Source organism: Colobus angolensis, unplaced genomic scaffold (genome assembly GCF_000951035.1).
Source record: "Colobus angolensis palliatus isolate OR3802 unplaced genomic scaffold, Cang.pa_1.0 Scaffold132, whole genome shotgun sequence".
NCBI lineage: Eukaryota > Metazoa > Chordata > Mammalia > Primates > Cercopithecidae > Colobus > Colobus angolensis.
Window position 1 is genome coordinate 405,870 of NW_012114400.1, and position 19,463 is coordinate 425,332.

Here is a 19,463-nt window from a genome sequence, read left to right on the forward strand (position 1 = left end):
CTTTCTTTCTTTCTTCCTCTCTCTCTTTTTCTCTCTCTCTCTTCCTCTCTCTCTCTGTTTTTTTTTGGAGACAGGATCTTGCTCTGTTACCCAGGCTACAGTGATCACAGTGGTGTAATCACAGCTCACTCCAGCCTCTATTTCTTGGGCACAATCAGTCCTCCCACCTCAGCCTCCTGAGTAGCTGAGACTGCAGACGTGCACCACCACACCTGGCTAATTTTCTGTATTTTTTGTAGAGATGGGGTTTTGCCACGTTGCCCAGGCTGGTCTTAGACTCCTGGGCTCAAGCAATCCTCCTGTCTCAGCCTCCCAAAGTACTGGGATTACAGGTGTGAGCCACCACATCCAGCACATATTACGTATGTTTAAATATGTGTACATATCCACAGAAAAGCCTAGAAGGATATATTCCAACAGTTAACAAAAGGTCCTGGGGATGGGATTAAGATGAAGGGAGAGAGTAGGTATTTCACTTTTTTAGTTTATATACATTTGTAAGACTTACTTTTTGGAATAAATAATGAGTTTTATCATAATAATTAAGGATCACAGGCATTTAAGAAGTAAGTAATATATTAGCATCACTGACTCTTACCTGTAATTTTGTGTTTCTGTCTGAGTGTCTTTTCAGTGAAACACTGTCTTCTTGTTAGGCTGCTGCTGTTTCCGACTTGAGTATGTGATGTGAATTATCACCTCTTCATATCTGTTTTTCCATCAGTGTCGTCATAAAGAGTATCTTTTCACTGAAATATTAAGAAACATTAAGCTAGTGGTATTAATTAGATTAATTCATCCCTCTTTTTAAAGGTACAAAACTCTTTTTCTGTAAAAGTCAAGCTGATGTATGCAAATATCAGGTTTTCAATTAATTTCTTCTGGCTTTCTGGAAGGAAGTGAAATTATTGTTTATAATTTCATTTAATCTGGACTAAATGTTTGGAGTATTGAATTATTTCTATGACTTTCATTTGATGGTTTTACGTATCTACTTTAGATGCAGATAATTGAATATTATAGTTCCAATTGCTTTAACATTCCACATTAGTGAAACAATGATGTACACCATAGTGAAAACAGTAACGCATTTATTTTCCTTCTGTTTGTACTTCAATTCCAAAAGTTAAGCATTAAATTGGCTTTAGTCATACTTATGCTTTGATGATAGTCCAACTTCTTGGTGTGAAATCAAGATGTGAAGAAAGTTAGACACACCTGTGAAAGCCCAGCTTTCAGTTTCACACATGTGGGTAATAACTTAGTCCAGTTATAGTTTAACTAAAAAAAAACAATTTGTTTGAAGTATAATTAGATGATAATTTTAGAATGTGCTAAAAAATTCTTTTTGGCTGAAAACTTTTGATAAAGTGTTTAGTTAAGATGAGGTGTTGTGTCTCTGTCAATAAAATATGCATGGATTAATTTATAGTCCCTGTCATCTTCTCCAGCCTTCAGCAGTGAATATGCCTGGACTGTATGGGGTGACTGCTTGCTAGGCAGGCAGAGTATTCTGTTCTTCTCCTTGTCTGTGGCATGTGACTGAGCCAGGAGTGTTGGTAAAGTCCTCTTTGAAGATGAAGCATAGAATAACGGCACTCAAAACATTTTATTCTTTTTATCCTTCAGCTGTTTGTCTCTTGCCTTCAGTGAGTGGCTGCCGCTAACCTAAAGACAACATGCTGTGTTATTACTAACATACTGGAGGGAGCTGTGCACGCACAAATGATCCGGTCTCTTTTTGTGCCCTGGAAGCTTGTCTTCCCCAAGGTGGACTCTGTGTGATCCACGGAGCCGTCAGAAGAAATCGCTTTTGCTTATCAAGTTTTTCTCCTTTATCTTTTAAAGATATAACTTCGTTACCTACTATTTCTCGTACTTGAAATATATTCTCCTCATTGTAATTTGAGAAACAAAAGGATAATTTTATGAGGACATTTTCAGTGTTCATGCTGAAGCCCTGGTGATCCTTGTCAACTTGAATTTATGCATTTTTCTTTCCAAACTCAGGCACTTCCTTTAATCAGATGGATTTCTGGCCTACCGGCAGTCAGTTATTTCCTAACATATTAGGTGGCAGATTTTGTGGGATTTAATTTGAGCATAATCTTATTGTGTACAGATTGCTTTGAAGTTTCTTCAGGACTCACTAAACCTTCTACACATCAATTTTTCTGCCCTGTATGGGTTTTTCCAAAGTTTAGCCTCCTTAAAACAAACAAACAATAACAAAAATACATTATCAGCTTCACTGCAGCACTCCACTTAAAACAATAAAGTTTAGTTTGTTTTCAAGTGCTTTAAATCCATTGATGTTTCTAGGAACTTTTGGATGAATGATCTGTTGACCACCTACCCAAGTTTCCCGAGGTGCCCCTGGCATCTGCCCTGGTGTCCAGGGATTATTTTGCCTCCCCACAGCCAGTTGGGTGCAGTGACTCTCCATTTCTCTTTCTCAGTGCAATCGCTTCAATACTGAGGGCCTGGCTTGACCAGTGTGCAGAAGACTTCCGAGAGCCCCCTCACTTCCCTTGCTTGCAGAAACTGCTGGATTATCTCACAAGGATGATGCCAGGCTCTGACCCAGAAAGAAGAGCACAAAATCTTCTTGAGCAGTTTCAGAAGCAAGAAGTGGAAACTGACAGTGAGTACTTGCGTGTTCGCAGTACAAGGCTAGATTCTGATTCTCCAGCCTCCACGCTGGAGAAAGGTTCTCTCTGTGCTCGCTAATAGGAAACCTTAGTACCCTCAGAACAACATGCTGCTGGAGGATTGGCTTGGGTATAAAATTCTCAAGGTTACTGAAGGACTAATTATAGAGCCTAGAATTTTAGACAGAGAAGGGGATTTTCAAGACTACCTAGTCTGGCTCCCTCATTTTATGGATGAGGAAACTGGAAACTCCAGCTCAGAAAAATTAAGTAATTTCCTGGGGTTTCTTCTGTTACCAAGAAGAGGGTCTCCATGATGAACTTTAATCTTCCCTTATCAACATGTACCATGCTGAACCTGAATTTGCATTTTATTACCTGCTTAATGGCTCCTTCTATCCTTCCATCACAACCACCCCCATCTAGCAGTCAAGGAATGAAGTCCAGTTCTGATCCTGCCCTCCCAAAAGCTTGGAAAAGGTGTTTGTCCTTCAGTATGGAAAAGCATCACTGTAACAGGTCCCCTGCCAGTGCAGATTACCGTCATTTAGCATCTCTAAAGGCCTCATCAAAGAAGTTTCTGTGGCTGTTTTTCCCTGTTTGAGGAACTGACCTCCTGTTTTCAAGGACAAAGGAAAGGCAACCACTGCAGGTCATGAGGTGCTTGGAACTATTAGGCTTTGAAGAAAGTCAGAAAGAGGCTGGGACAGGCTTCCAGTGTGACGTTGTATCCCCTCACTGGGGTGCTGGGTGACAGTTGCCATGGTGGCTGACCCACTTGGAGCTTCTGACAGGCATTTCCCTGAAGGGATGCCTGACTTCATCAGTGAGGGAAAGGAAATGTTCCTCAGAACCAATAAGGAAAAGCTGCATCAGCTCCAAAGAAAATAGACCTAAATTCCAAACAATACCTGCTGAATTTCTTATGGATAGGGGACCCAGAGAGAGGGAAATGCAGTTGCATCATTGGAAGCTGACTGCCAAATACTCTATATCTCAGATGACTTCATCTGCCAGGAATGTTTGAATACCAGGGGCACTCCTCCAGCTGCAGACCTCAGCTCCCTTCAGGGCCTCCATGCCTGGCTTTGTGCTGGAGTGGAAAACACTGTGTTGGAGCCCAGCTCTCCCCACTGGGGCTGCCCCTGGCTCTGAGCCTAATTGGGGGAACCGGTGGGACCAGTCATTCATTGTTTCCAACACAGGGACTGCAAGGCAGAGCTCATTTGGCAGGCTGAGGCAGGGGAGAGGGAGATTGCCTCAGTTCCCGTGTGCTTGTTTTACCCAATTTTACTCCTGCAGAAGAAGCAAGCTCTCCTATATGTTTTTAAAAAGTAAAATTATGCTTCATGTTTTTACTTACCTCTGGAGGAGAATCAAAAGCAGAAAACAGTGAAGGCATGGACTATGCCCCAGAGAGAAAGGATCATGTAATCTTCATGCACAGCATCGTTATAGACACACATTGAGCTGCTGTGTTTGCTGAATGAATGAATGAATGGAAAGATCAAGCCTTAGCACATACCCTCCTCCTTGATTGAAGTGGGTTAGGCTCTGCATTGCAGGGCAACTGGGATATGTGTATGTATTTGTTGACAGGGTAGGGGAGAGGCCCTTTCTGAACCTTTATTTGGGATCCCAAGTTTCTAATTACTCCACTAAATGAAACAGTGCCAGAGTTTTATGGAGGAAGAATTATGAAATTAGATTGCTTAACATCCTCCATGTCACGGGGTTTTAGCTTCCTTTAGCTTGTACCTGTTTGTGTCGCAGACTCTGGGGATAGGCAGTGATCCCCTCCTACGTTCTCCGGTCATAATCCAACCCCATTCGCATCTGGACTTTCAAGTCCAGGGTAGAGGGGCAATCCTTAAATCACATACCTGCCACCAGCGTAGACAGATACCCACATGCTGCCCCAAAGGGGAAGTGGTATAGGGTCCACTCTCAGAAGCTCCTTTTCCCTGGAAAATGAAGAAAAGCCATTGTGACTTAATCCAAGATGCCCAATAGTCTTTAATTCTACAAAGAAAGAAAGAAAAGGCTCAAAATATAGACGTTCTGGGGGAGTAGTAACATGCTGATTTACATTTCTGCTAAGATATAACTGAATGTAACTAGAGTTTTCTTTCCTTGAGAACAGGTTTGACAGGAAGCAGTGCGAGGAGTGTGAAGGGGCTGAGGTTGGGAAACAACCCGAGCAGTGGGGAAAGCTTCCAGGAAAGGAAGGCTGGGGATTTAAGTCAGAAAAACTTCATCAAATTTCAGTCTTTCCAAATGGAGACTGGAGGTCCTGTTCCAGGTGTGGGCTCTTCTGCTTTTTATTCGGAGTCCTGGGTATGGATTTTCTCCATGCTGTGTCCTATGTAATTTGCTAATTGATGATCTTGTCTGTGATAGGTTCGGGTGGATTTAGTTGAAGACTAAATCCATTCTTAGCTTCATGCATTCTTAGCTTTGGGTGGAAGTTGAAAGTGACTGAACATTTTGAGAATTTTGAGGGCTTCATCAGCATTTCTAACACCAAAATGGCTCATTTTATTGCCCAAGTCTGACCTGCCTTCATGGCGAGTCCTTCCAGGCTTCTGGTTATAAGTCGCCCAGCAACCAAGAATTGCATGGTTGGGGTTTAGGAGTTAGTTGGATTAGTCCTGGAGCTGATCTGATCAAAGAGTTTGCAAGAGCCCTAGACGAAGGACTCTCTCTAGACTTTGCCTATCCTGGTTCTGTCCTTGGCTTAGGAGCCAGTGGTTTGTCAGAGTGAGAGCATGAGGGCCCTGATCTTAATAGAGAATCCAAGAACAAGCAGAGATGGGAAGATCTCCATTGCTGTTAGATGTGTTGTGCTTGTGGTTGTCTCCCTGGGAGTGTTCTGGAGGATTGGCCCTCTTCTTCCTAAATAAAAGAAGTCTGATGACTCTATAAGCAAGATTATATACACTGGCACCAAATGACTAATCTTTTCCATATGTGAACAGATGGGCTTCCCAACACGGTCTCCTTCAGCCTGGAAGAGGAAGAGGAACTGGAGGGTGGAGGGTCAGCAGAATTCACGTGCTTCTCAGAAGATCTCGTGGCAGAGCAGCTGACGTACATGGATGCAGTATGTCTTCTCTTTGTGATCCGGTGTACTTTCACTTAAAACATGGGAGAGTGATGACACTGGTGCCCCAGAGAGAGCAGTGGGATAATGTGATTTTAAGTTTTTTTGAATCCCTGAGAGAGGCTGTGCCTGCAGGTGCAGAGTTAAGATGTGACTTGAATCAATCATCTAAATAATTCAGGCCTGAGCTCTTCTTGCAACTCTAGGAGAAGGTGCTTTTGGAGCTCAGGACACAGAGGGAAATAAGAATTCGAATCCCTGTGAAACAAAATCTGCCTTGTTCTGTGGGTATTTTTCTCCCTTTACACTCATAAATATTTCAAGATCTGAACTGTTTATTTGGAGGACTGTAAAGGGATCAAAGTATAAGTTAGGATAAAATAAATTCACAGAATCCACATGTGATTGTATCTGGCTCCTCATTTCCACGTGTGCTTTCTGTACTTTTGAAGTTTGAGTATTTTTGTGAGCTGGACATATTTGAGTATGTCAGTCACATTGCAGAGGTAGGCGTTAGCTGATAAATACAAGAGGACTGTGAGGAGTTATCGTGGTAGCCTTAGCTCTTCTGCTTTACCACTTTTGAGAAAGCAGCGTGGAATATGGTGGAGATTTTCCTTCTAGTAAACATTATCGATGAGTATATTAATTATTTACTTTTGTCCGTTGAAATGGACACCATGAGGCAAATCGAGTAGAAAATGATTATTCGGGCATTCACAAAATTACCAATTTACAGATGACCCAGATGACATGCTTTGCCATATGAAATGTCTGTGTTGTCCTTAAAGTCAGTTCCTCTTTTGTTCCAGCAACTCTTCAAGAAAGTAGTGCCTCACCACTGCCTGGGCTGCATTTGGTCTCGAAGGGATAAGAAGGAAAACAAACATTTGGCTCCTACGATCCGTGCCACCATCTCTCAGTTTAATACCCTCACCAAATGTGTTGTCAGCACCATACTGGGGGGCAAAGAACTCAAAACTCAGCAGAGAGCCAAAATCATCGAGAAGTGGATCAACATCGCTCATGTAATTGCCTTTTATAAAATATTCTTTGTGTTTGTTAGATGCAAGAGACTACTCCATCACTTTGTTTAAATGGTTTAGCTGTTTGGTTGAAAAGGCAGTCAGAAGACCATATATGGGAGCCCGCTGGGTTTTTGTTGTTGTTCCAGAGTAAGAAAAAAGTTGCCTTTCTAAACTTGGCAGCTTATTTATTTTCCTCTTTTTTAAAAAATTGGTCCCCTACTCACTTCTTCCCAGTTACGGGCTCTCATACTGCTACCTCTCCAGAGTAAGACATTCTGTCTGCTTTCCCCTTTGTATTCATGACAGACTGAGTGTTGGTTTCTGCACCATATTCAGTAAATATAAATGGATGGTCTGCATGTCAAAACAGACAGCTTTTCAACCCAGAGTGATTACCTATGCCCCCTCCTAGTACCTGGAGGCATTACATCTTCTGCAGTTTTGAAGAGCTGGTACTTTCTCAGAGTCCTGAATCTCTTTTCTAAAGGACTGAGACACTTACAGAGATCTCATATTAATCTGAGGTCCTATCTCATATTAATCTGAAGTTGGAGGGGAAGAGTCTATTCCTAGGTCTGACTCACATTCTTCCGAGTGTTGGAGTCTAGTCTCTTGGATGAACTGCTTACATACCATGGGACCTCCCCTTCTCAGCATCTTATGTCATGACTGAGAAAATGGCAACAGTGTGCAGTCAGTGGGCCACCAAATATTTTGTGAACTCCTAATGTGTGTAAACCACAGTATTATGTACTTCGAGGACATACTAGGATAGAGTATAATTGTTTGTTTACAGGAACCCATACTCAAACAAGGAAGTTAAGATACACTGGAATTATCTCAGCCTGAGGCAGTAGAGGAGTGGGGCCATGGGAGATAAGCACTGTAAAAGTGGAGGAGAGAGGAATCATTTTTGATTGGGTGATCAAGGAAGGTTTCACAGACGAATTGACATTTGAAATTAACTTTGAATAACAGATAGGATTTTTGGTATTTGAAGAGTAGAGGGGTATTTTTTTTTCTAGGCAGAAGAAATTACATGAGCAAAATAATTATTGTGAAAAATTATGACTATGAAAATATCATAGTAATTTGTGTTCTGGGCTCTATGGGTCAACTCTCAACCAGAACACATTTTGCTTTATATCCCCTTAAATATATTTTTCCTTCAGCCCCTATCGATAGGGCATAATGTTACATTCTCTTTTGTTGTCTTTGATTAAAGAGCAGAGACACAATTGTGCCAGATAATTTGCCTTGTTTTGAGTCTTCAGGTAGTCTGTTACTGCAGACTTCCTAGTGTATGACAAAAGGCAGCAAGAAACAAAGAGTGTAAGTTGCATAAACAACTTATTATATTTCTCCTATTCTAAATCGAGCTTATTGCTCAGCAAGTAAGAGATACAAAAGAAGTTCTGAGTGAGATATAGCGTGGAAGTTCTGTGTCTTTTTAGAATGATAAGGAATTTTTTTTTTTTTTTTGCCATAAATATCACAGCATGTCTCAAAAACAGGCTGTCTACCCCAATTCATTCAACTACTTTGGCTACAGTGACAATATAACATCTGTATATATGACATAGTGGGGCTCAAGGGGTGACTTTTGGTCCAAATTGAATATAAATTGTGCATTTTGTGGTAATAAGAAATGCAAGTTGAATCATTTGAAGTATATTTCAAATCCCATATCATATGCTAATAATAAAGCCAAGGGCCTTTACTTTTTTTGGTGATATCACTTCCTAATATTGAGTATGTTGTATCTTTTGCAATTGTCTAGGGAAATATAATAAAATAATGAGACTTACGAGTGGTTTGCTACCAAGATTTAGTTTACTTTTCCTGCATTCATCGTAGTCAATTTCTATTGAAAGGATGTTTGAAAAATAAAATTTTTCTGACTTAAAATGCCTGTATTTTCTTGGACTGCCCTTAATGGTATGTTTTTACTTTTGCATCACATCTCCTGGAAGATGCCTCTTTTTCTAGAAATGGGCCAGATGCCTTTTGTACTCTTTTAAACCCTTAGTTTAAACCTTTTTTTGAGTAATGTGTTCCATATGTTTATTTCAATTTGCATGATATATCTGTGCCTGAGTTCCTTTTTTTATTACAAGTTTCCTGATTTTTAGAATATAACTTTTGTGAACCTTTGTTGAACCATGCTCCCATAGGCTTAGTTTCCAGATTGCAATTCAGAACATTTCTCTTGTTCTCTGTCTCTTCCCCTCCTTCCCTCCCTTCCTCCTTCTCTTCCTTCCCATCCTTCCCTTCCCTTCCCTTCCCTTCCCTTCTTTCCTCTCTTTCTTTGTTTCTCTCTTTCTCTCTCTTTTTCTCTTTATATCTTTCCAAATAAGGGGAGGACATTGAGGCATTTAAAAAGGGTGGACATGACTTTTATTAAGTACTTTGGCATTTACTCTAAAGAAAACGTTTGAGGGTTCGTTTGGCATAGTTTTCAGTGTCCGGATTTTGGCATGCTAACTTAGAGTGCTGTTTTTCCTTCATATTCAGGATTAACATTTCTTTGTGGAATGATTCTCGAAGTGATTTACATTTGTACCCAATCACTCTGGGACCTCTTACCTGAGATACTGTACACAAAGCCAAATACGTGCTCACATGGTGTACTCACTTGTAAACACTGGGCCTATTACACTGTCACGTGCCTGTATATGAAGCATCTCCTTTTACATAAGGCCTGGTCCACCCTCCTCACATTGCTACCTTCCCGTTGCCAGCCAAGAATGGGACTTTCTTTCTGTCTGTTTTGCTGTCCCTACTATTCAGTCACAGGACTTTGACTCCAAGGTCACTAACTGCTGATGCTATAGGATCCTTATGGTAGCTTAAGTTTAAATAGGGAGCCTCTCTCCTTACCCAGAAAATGGCATCCAGAATGTTTCCTGTTCTCTTTCTGTTTTGTTTTAAAACATTGCCAAAATGAATTTTATTTTAAAAGGCCAAGTTATTTTGGAAGCATTGAAGTACCAAGGTGTTTTTGAATGTTTATGGTTGCGGAACAGCCAATTTGAAACCAAATAAATGTGTATAAAAATATCCCCCTTGGCTAAGAGCATAAAAGCCAAAGTTCAACTTGTGGTGAATTTTTATTGCCAAATTATATACACCTCTGTGGACAAGGGTTGGTCATGAGATGTTCAATACCATCTGACCTCAGAGTGGCTGCTGCCCACCTCATTTTGTGGATGTAAAGAAGATCTAAAGTGCATATTTTTAGGACGTCTGTGTGCTTTCAGCAGAAGAAAGTTGCTCTTTCTAGCGTAGCTCTGTAGACTTACCTCCATTAGTGTTTTTACTAGGAAAGCTGGAAGCTATAAAACTGTAACAACAACACAAAAAAATATATTGACGGGAGAAAAACAAGCATACTGTGCCAAAATCTATAAAGTGTTTCGATGACTGGGGTGGGAGGAAGGAGCCACTTTTTGATGTTCAGTATTTATACAGCTGCCTATTTAGTGGTAAGAATTCATAGCAGCTGTGATACCTCTAAAACAGGAAACCACCAAGTCACTGTAATATTGATAGTTAAATGTCTTTTATGTCTTTTAATCACTCCCCATACAGGAATGTAGACTCCTGAAGAATTTTTCCTCCTTGAGGGCCATCGTTTCGGCACTGCAGTCTAATTCCATCTATCGGTTAAAAAAGACTTGGGCTGCTGTCCCAAGGTAAGTTCCCAAGTGTCTGCTCTACTTTTGTTTGGCCGGGATAATTAGTTGTTGCGACGGGTCCTCACCTTCAAAGCTCATATCGCATAACTAGAGAAACATATTTGAAATCCTCTGTGTGTTTCAGGCAGGGTGCGTCTTACACATAATCATTAATGACTTTTGAGGCAGGGCTCGTGCAGAAATCAAACTCATTCTAAGTATACCAAAGCCAAGGTTATTGGCTTTGGGGATGATCTGAAGGATGTGCTTATTATCTGGATTTTGAGGGATAAAGTCGTGGAGTGATGAAGTCACAGCAATTTGCCATTACTTCTGGTTATTTTTCAGACTCACTGCAAAGCCCTAAGCTATTTTAGGACTCAAGGGGTAATGTGTGCAGATAGGACATTAGTTCTTGATGTTCAGTAGGAAACTATTTAGTTGTCCTTTTAGTTTCAGCATTTTAAAAGCTATCTTATTGGCGTTAAAAACCTTTAAATATTCTTTTCTAAGTACCTGAAATTATTAACTGGCCACATCCTATGCTGTTTTTCTTCATATTTCTTGGTGCAACCTTTGGAATAATTAACAACTCAATATCCTGATTTTTGCACTACTACCATCTCTTCCATTTCTGGAACTTCACTGTAGATCAAAGAACTTTGTGCAAAGGAAGGAAAGGTGAGGGAGGGGGCAGTTCTGATTCTCTATCACTACAGATTTAGAGGCTGGGGATTGTGTTGTGAGTACAACTAGGCCAGTTACATTAAACAAGTCTGCCCAGGTTTGAACTAGTCAGGAATTTGGGCTACATCAGGGAAGAATGTATAAATTCTGTATGGTCTATACCACATATGGTATAGTCAGTTTCAGTTAGGAGGAGAGGGAGACCAGCTGGCTTCCCAGCCAGGCTGCCTTAGTGGCACAGAATGGAAGGTCTGGGTCCTCAGTTTCATAAGTTTACTCAGAGTTGATCAAGCCCTGGGGGACTGACACTGTTTGAATTTGCAAGAGCCCCAAGATGGTAAACCAGAGTTTCATAAAGTTATGCTGAAAAATGAGTGCCACAATCCTCAAGTTTGCTGATAAGCACATATTCTCATTCAGGGGATAGTCTGCTTGGTGTAAGCCAAATTATTTATTAGGTGATTCTTTGATAAGTTAAAAGAAAAAAATAAAGTGGATGTTTATAATGCCTTATGTTACAGAGCTGTAGAAGCCACAGCTACTTGAACTCCAAAGCTCGTGCTTTGTTTATGACACCAATATCTATCAGTAGAAGAACTGGCAGGCTTTTCAAAGACCAATGCAATTTTCATGATTATTACCCTTTTCTTGGGTTCTTTCTTCTCTGTTTTGAATAATCAAGGTGATTGTGTGTATTAAAGAGAGAATAGTTGGTTGATTTTCCTCTGCACACATTTCTCCTTAAGAACGATGGGATCATATAAAATCATTACTTGATAGACCCTGGTGAAATACGATGGGAAAATCAGAAGCATGCAGTGTCCCCGCCCTCCAACCTCTACTTCACCTCCTCTTTCCCTTATCACCACTCCCCACTCAACTGTAGTATCAAAAACAAAGGGACAGTCAAGTGTTAAAATGCAGCCTTACTCGACTGATTGCAGCCTTGTCTGATTGCCACGAAAGGTAATTCTTTGGTTGTTGAAAAAAGAACACTAAGGAAAGTCATGTAACCAGCCTAAGATTTCTTCCACAGCAAGTTTGAGACTAAAACATGAGCAAAAAAATTAATGGACTTGTATCTTAGTCTCCTTGGTTGCCATATGAAAAGATTTATTCTAGCTGGATTTTAAAACTATTTTCTAAAGACAGATGAAAAACCCTCTAAGCTGCATTCTGTATAACATATGTTTCTAGTTTGTTTCTTAGTTGGTTTGTATGTGTTTTAGCAAGGACACTACAGAAGTGTCACAGTTCCTTAGAGAACACACTTCTATATCAGCTTCACATGTTCTCTATTGCTAAATTCAAGGAACAGGGTTAAGATAACTTATTTGGACATGGTGCATCTATACAGTGGAATATTTTGCAGGCATAGAAGGAGTGTAGTACTGATACATGGTGTAACATGAAGGAATCTTGAAAACATGCTAAATTAAAGAAGCCAGCCACAGCAGCTACACATCATATACTTGGACTTGTATATGAAATGTCCAGAATCAGCAAATCTGTGGACACAGAATGTAGATCAGTGGTTACCTAAGGCTGGGACTGGGAGGATGGTAGGGTCACAGGGTGATAGCCAAAGGATAGAAAGTTTCTTCTTGAGGTGACAAAATATTCTAAAATTGATTATGGGGATGACTACTCAACTCTGTGAATATACTAAAAAGCATTGGACTGTGTACTTCAATGATATGTGGATTATATCTCAATAAAGCTGTTATTTAAAGAAAAGAAAAGAAAAAAAGATATCTTATTTGGTTATCACTTTCCCTATAATCCTTCACATTTGTCACTTTAAGTAGACAGAGAGGATACCTATTCATTTAGGGCCACATATAGTTAATTTTGAAATGATTTTCTCCAAATATGAATAGCTTAATGGTTTTCTTTATTATTTAGAGTAATATTACACTCACTATAAAACAAACAGGCTCTTAATAATATGTTTTTTTCATAATAATGAAAATGTTGCATAAATAGTGATATTGCCCCTGTTAATTCTTTGTCTTCAGAATCATGGACCCATTAACCCTGGACGGTGTGTAGAGAAAACCATGAGGCTCACAGAGATATAGTATCCTGGAAAGGGAGAGGGGCAGAGCAGATGCTTTGCATATGTGGTTTCACTCACTTTCCCAGCAGTCCCATAAAAGTGCTGTCATATTTCCCTTGTAGAGATGAGAAAATTGAAGCTCAGGAAAGTTAAGCAGCTTGTCTGGGATCATTCAGATAGTGAGTGGAGAGTTGCAACTGGAACTCACCACCTCTGGTTGCAGAGCCCATCCCGGTTCCACCATTCTCCTCTGACTCTGGGAGTAGGAATAGTGGCCTGTGAGCCAGAAAATTTGGCTTCCATACCTGCAACTCTTGGCAGTTATTTGTGGAAATTTGGGAAAATCCCTGGTTCTGGCATCTTCATCTCTAAACTTAGGGGCCTGGCCAAGATGACCTCTCAGATCTGTGGGCTCTGTGTGTGTTGCTAACAGTCTTTTTTTTTTTTTAAACTCACTGACAAGAACATGTCCTAATTGAACAACTTGATGCCCCAATTGAATAATGCTTTTTTATGATTATAATATGCATTGCTAGGGAAATATACCTCTCTTCACACGGGTGGCCAAGTCCACCTTAAAAGAAATAAAAGGTCACCTCACATAAAAAAATTCATGGGCCTCGTCTGTGCTTACAGTACCCACCCAACCCCGAGAGGGGTACAATCACTCCTTAGACCTGCGTCCTGAAGACAGCTGGGCCTAAAGTGTCGGGTTATTCCTAACTCTTCGTGGTTAATATTTTCTTAATCCCTTTTCATAGAGACCGAATGCTGATGTTTGAAGAACTTTCAGATATCTTCTCAGACCATAATAATCATTTGACCAGCCGAGAACTACTGATGAAGGTGAGGCTCTTAGTGAGGGTGCTGGGTAGTGCTTAATAGCTCTGGAATCCATTCAAGGAAGAGTAGCATGAGGGCTCCTTAAGTTCCTTCAACCCCAAAGAAAGCCTAAAGTAACTAGAAGGCAAAAATTTTTTAAAATGCAGAATCTAAGAAACTTGGGGCTGAGAAAATTCTAAGTCCAGTTGAGCTCTCTCTTTCTACCTCCCTTAGCTTGCCTGTTATGCAAGCAGATTGTGAAACTTGAGTTCATATGCGTATGTACCTCCTTAACAAGCTACTCTGCAAATACCAAGTGCTGGCAGTTAGGTGGGTGAGAGGCCCTGGAATATTCCTTCTCAGCAAAACATCTAGAATGACAGAGGCCAAGCCTGCCTGCAATTCCACATCCTTTATTTGGACTAAATTGCACAATCTGTCAGTCAGCAGTATTTATTGAACACCAAATAAGTGCTGACTTCTGAATGACACACTAGGTAAAGATATAGCTTAGTTCATTTTATCTCTCCAGACATTTGTTGAATGCCTAATATTTGTAAAGCTTTGAACTTGCCTCTAGAAATATGAAGATGAGTAACACAAACACTGTTTCCTGGAGTTTACCTTCTAATTGGGGTATACAGACACTAAACAACAAGAATAAACGGTCAAATAAAGACAACTAACAGGTTGTGAACAACCATCAGAGGGGGACTAGCATAAACCAAATATTATCCTCATAGTCTTTCTATAAAGTAGATTTTATCATCATCATTTTGTAGATAGCCAAGACTCAGAGAGGGTAGTAACCTGCCCTAGGGCATACAACCAATAGGTGGTAGAGCTAAAATATGAATGTATCTGGTGAGACTCTAAAACCTGTGCTTTTATCACCAAGGCAAAGCTATTTCTTCTGACCTTTCTGGAGTAGGGTGCAGGATGGATCAGGTCCAGCTTCATAGAGAAGGTAAATTAGTAGTTCAATAAATATTGGTTGAGCACCCACTAGGTGTTGGAGATGTAACCATATTAAAGGCAGTGTTTGATCTTAAGGGGATTACAGTCTCATGGGAGAGGTAAAACATTTATAAAATAGTGTGATATGTCCTACCATAGGGGAAAGTCCTGAACTGGGCAATCAAAAGTTGTGATTCTTATCCTTAATCTCCTTTTCTATAAATGGGAGCCAATCAAAATATTTGGTCTGTTGACTTCATAGAATTGTTTTGAAGATTCACTGTGGTAAAATACTTGAAAGTGCTATGCAAATATAAGTTATTTTTTATATTTGGTGAGCTATATTCATGTAAAACCAAAGTATGCATAACAAATGAAAATGAATAGAGAATAAGCTGCATATTTGAGCTTAGGGAAGATAGTTGGAGTAGGAGTGAAAATAGGTAGAGGTGGGGTTAGTAAGAAAAGGCATCCAGGTGCTAACTCTTAGGTTAGTCGATCCTGTAAGGGCATTTGTTATGGTCTTCATGACTGTTCCTGTCCTATGTGCTACTTATCCTTCATGTTTCAGTGTAGGCTCCTCCTTTTCTGGAAGCCTTCCTTCATTCTCAGGTCTGATTAGGTGCCTTCCCCTGTGCTCCAGGAGAAGCTGTCATTTCTCTGTCCTGGCACTTATCACATGCTCTATTGCAATTGCCTGTCTCTCTACTGGTCTGTAGGCCTCTTGCAGGCAGGGGCTGTATGTATCTTTTCACTTTGTATCCGTAAAGTCCAACCAGTGCCTGGCATGCAGTAAGCGTTCAGAAGCTATTGTTTGGCTGCATGAATTGATGGGTCTTATCATTCACATGACTTTTTCACAATTGCCCACTGTTAGCCCTTCTTAGAGTAGGTGATATGAGCAGGGCAGTATATGTGCTGATGTCTGACTTTGGATTTGGACTACCTGATTAACTGCACACTAAACAATGATTGCTGAGATCCTGTTACTCCCTGCTTCACATCCCCCTGGCTTTGCATACTTTAAATGGAAACCCATCTGGCTGGAAGGAGATGGCTTAGTGGTCTCCCTGTCAGCAGTACGAAGCTAGACTAACTGGAGCCACACATTCAAATCCAAATAGCCCTGAGTCATCCTTCCAAAGTAGATAAATTGAATACTGAGCAGCTCATTGCCTGGTGGCAGCCTTCTGGCTGAAGGCTTAGAAGCAAAGCTATATCTAGACATTAAAGATCCCATAAACCTTTCTTAAATGCAGACGTTACCCCAGTACTCTAAATTAAATTTCTTATAGATATGACTCAGATTCCAAAGAAAGGAAAAACTTGGCTATGAATTCATATGGTCTGTGCATTATCATTAATGATAGTGAAATGCTTTGGGCAGTCCATGTATATCTGTAGGTCCCTTTCCAGTCATTTTTGTTAATCATTCTTCAAGTGAAGTGTCTAATTCTGAGTGTAAATTGTCAGCATATTTTTTTTTTAATGGAATCACAAGGTACTTAAGTTCTCAAAAGAGTCACTAGGAAAAACTATTGGCCTCTGTTTCTAATGTTACTCCTGGTTTTATACTGATTTACAGTTGGGTAATAGTATAATAGTTTTATTTTGTTTTTTGTAGAGATGTAGTCTCACTATTTTTCTCAGGCTGGTCTCAAACTCTTGGACTCTTAGTTTTAAATGACCTAACTTCTCTTCTTCTGGGAAGATGTAATGTGCCACTTATAAAATATGGCCCAGGCAACATGATAATTAGCAAAAATCTGTGGTTTTCCTTTTAATTGTTTTTAAAAAATGTTTCATCTCCTCTCAAAGACTATCTTAAACCTGCTATGTCCTTATGATTTCTGAAACCTGGGTAATACTAAGCAGGTGAATTATAATCTGGAAATTTCAAAACGTCAGGAAAGAAAGCAGAATGCCACCAAATCTTGGTTCTCACGACTCTTGGTGAGAATTTTTTTCGGTTGACTTTATATAAAAGACTGCTGGAAAGCCCCAGAAATTCAACCCTGATGGAGACGTATGTTCAGTGACACTCCAAAACATGCTAAACTCAAAGTTAGAGCAAGAGCCCATTACAGCTGTGACAGTTCTGAGCTGTAATTGCTGGTAACTACTGAGCTTAAGTTAACCAACATTTATTGATATGGATCCAGAGTCTAGTAGAAAAGTTCCATCTAGACCTAGTAGAAGAGGGCCCTCTGAAGCCCGGGAACAGCATGGATGAGTGTAGCTGAACTCTGCTAAAGATGGATATAAAGAAAAGGTGAGACGTAAGCAAGCCATTTGCACTACAGAGATGGAGAGGGAAGAGAAGGGCAGAGGGGGAGACAAAAGGAGAGAGAGAGGGAGAAGGAGATTGATGGAGGAAGAGGGAGATTTGGCATTTATCCAAACATAGGTGGTGATTAAAGTCATGAGATGGGATGGTATTTCCAAAAACATGAATACAGCAAAAAGCAAGAGGATGACTTTGACAAGAAGAAGAATCATTAAGAAAATATGAAAACAGCAGAGGAGCCAGGGGGAGAGAATGAGTGATACAGTCACAAAAACCTATGAAAACTTTCAAGAAGGTTCGAGAGATTGGTGTTGCGCGACATTGCAGAGTAGGAGATTTGGGGCTGAGGAAGGAAAAACTGAAACTGCTGGATGTGGCAGATAAGTGGATTTTCAGTTGACACCTCATTTGGAATAATTGGGACTCGTCAGTCTTTTTAGATCTCTAGCAGGGATGGAATCTCATTCTCATGAAATCATAAAGTCATGGAATCAACCAGTCTTGTAGTTCCCCATCTCAGGTGTTTCTCTCTCCTGACTAATGAGAAGGTTGTCTTAAGTGCTCTTTTGAGATCCCTTTCACCTCTGTTATTCTGTGATTCTTAGGAACCTTTGAACCTTTCAGAAATCCTCTTTAGGAATTTTAGCCATGTCTACAATAATTTCTGATACATTATTCCTCTGCCCATAACTGACATACTGGAGGGAGACCAGAAGTACCTACACACCAGAAAGAGGTGGGCACTCGTACTCAAGTCAGACATAATTGATTTCTCACTCTAAGCAAATTCTCAAAAATGTGGGAGGACTCACAACTATCTAGCATAGGAAAGGCGCATATTAGGCTGCTTTCTTTTTTTTTAGAGGTGGGGTCTCACTATGTTGCTCCCGTTGGACTTGAACTCCTGGACTCAAGCAACCCTCCTGCCTCAGCCTCCTGAGTAGCTAGGATTACAGGCGCACACCACCATGTCTGGTATAGGCTATTTTCATCCATCCCTGGGAAAAACTATGAGTGGGAGATCATTAACTAGTAGCTCTCTTTATTATCATTTGTGATGGGAAGAACTTAAATAGATAATGAGTCACTGTGGGTTCCGTCCCAGTGGTGTACCTGGGACCTGAGTTAAGGCTGATGAGAGATGGAGCATATTGGTGCTCTGTCACTATCAGCAAGACCAATGAAAAAAATCCTTTTGCAGTTTTACAGTAGTGGAAGGTCATGTGCTCTGGTAATACATAAATCTCAGGAAAAGTGACTAAGGAAAAACTAGCATAGAAGTTATATACTACTGAATTGTGCCATTTACCCGCCATTCATGCAGTTCCTGGAAAATGAGAACTTAACAAGACCCCAAAACCACAAAACCAAAAGCACTTAATGTTCAGTCAGCAAACTCGTGATTACTCATTATGTAGAAGAGTTTGTTGTTACAATAGACAGGAGGAGAGAAACGGTAGCCATGTGTCCTCAGGCACCAGGAGGAAGGATTGATTTGTAAGAGTTTCAAACCTGAGAGGCAATTTAGAAGAACTGACTGGGGGCTGGGGATGTGTGAAAGTTTGGCTTTCATGGATTGGTCATGTATTACAATATTGGACTTCCTCAGAAAACTTCTGGTGCAAAAGTTTCATTTAGCTAAGAAATACTACAGAAGTAGTCCCTTTCTTTCACAGAATGCTGGCACATCCATGTCAGGCCAAGATCAATAAATCACAAATGTACAGAGGAAGTCGATCATTGTTTTCAGGATATCTGATTACTTTGAGTTTAATTTGGGATCTGTAAAAATGTCTTCATTTATGCGAATTGCCTGGCTTATATTGATGATTACTTTCATAACCAAATCAGGTCATCTTCTTACAAAGTAAGGGGAAGGCTGGATGTGGTGGCTGGCTCACGCCTGTAATCCCAGCACTTTGGGAGGCTGAGGCAGGTGGATGATCTGAGATCAGGAGTTCAAGACCAGCCTGGCCAACATGGTGAAACCCCATCTCTACTAAAATATATATATATATATATATATATATATATAAAATAAAATAAAATACAAAAGTTAGCCAGGTGTGGTGGCACATTCCTGTAATCCCAACTACTCAGGAGGCTGAGACAGGAGAATCACTTGAACCCGGGAGGCAGAGGTTGCAGTGAGCTGAGATTGCACCACTGCACTCCAGCCTGGGCAACAGAGC

General features: G+C 40.4%; 1 protein-coding gene across 6 annotated transcripts in view; it reads left to right on the forward strand.

The window, feature by feature from the left end:
• RGL1 (ral guanine nucleotide dissociation stimulator-like 1) overlaps nt 1–19,463 on the forward strand; it is a 295,913-nt gene that overhangs the window by 245,406 nt on the left and 31,044 nt on the right. For all 6 annotated transcript variants that reach the window (XM_011934156.1, XM_011934152.1, XM_011934155.1 and 3 more), the window contains 5 exons: nt 2,460–2,644; nt 5,630–5,754; nt 6,567–6,782; nt 10,374–10,477; nt 13,967–14,051. In XM_011934156.1, the coding sequence (XP_011789546.1) occupies nt 2,460–2,644; nt 5,630–5,754; nt 6,567–6,782; nt 10,374–10,477; nt 13,967–14,051 (715 nt within the window). The remainder of the gene's footprint in view (nt 1–2,459; nt 2,645–5,629; nt 5,755–6,566; nt 6,783–10,373; nt 10,478–13,966; nt 14,052–19,463) is intronic.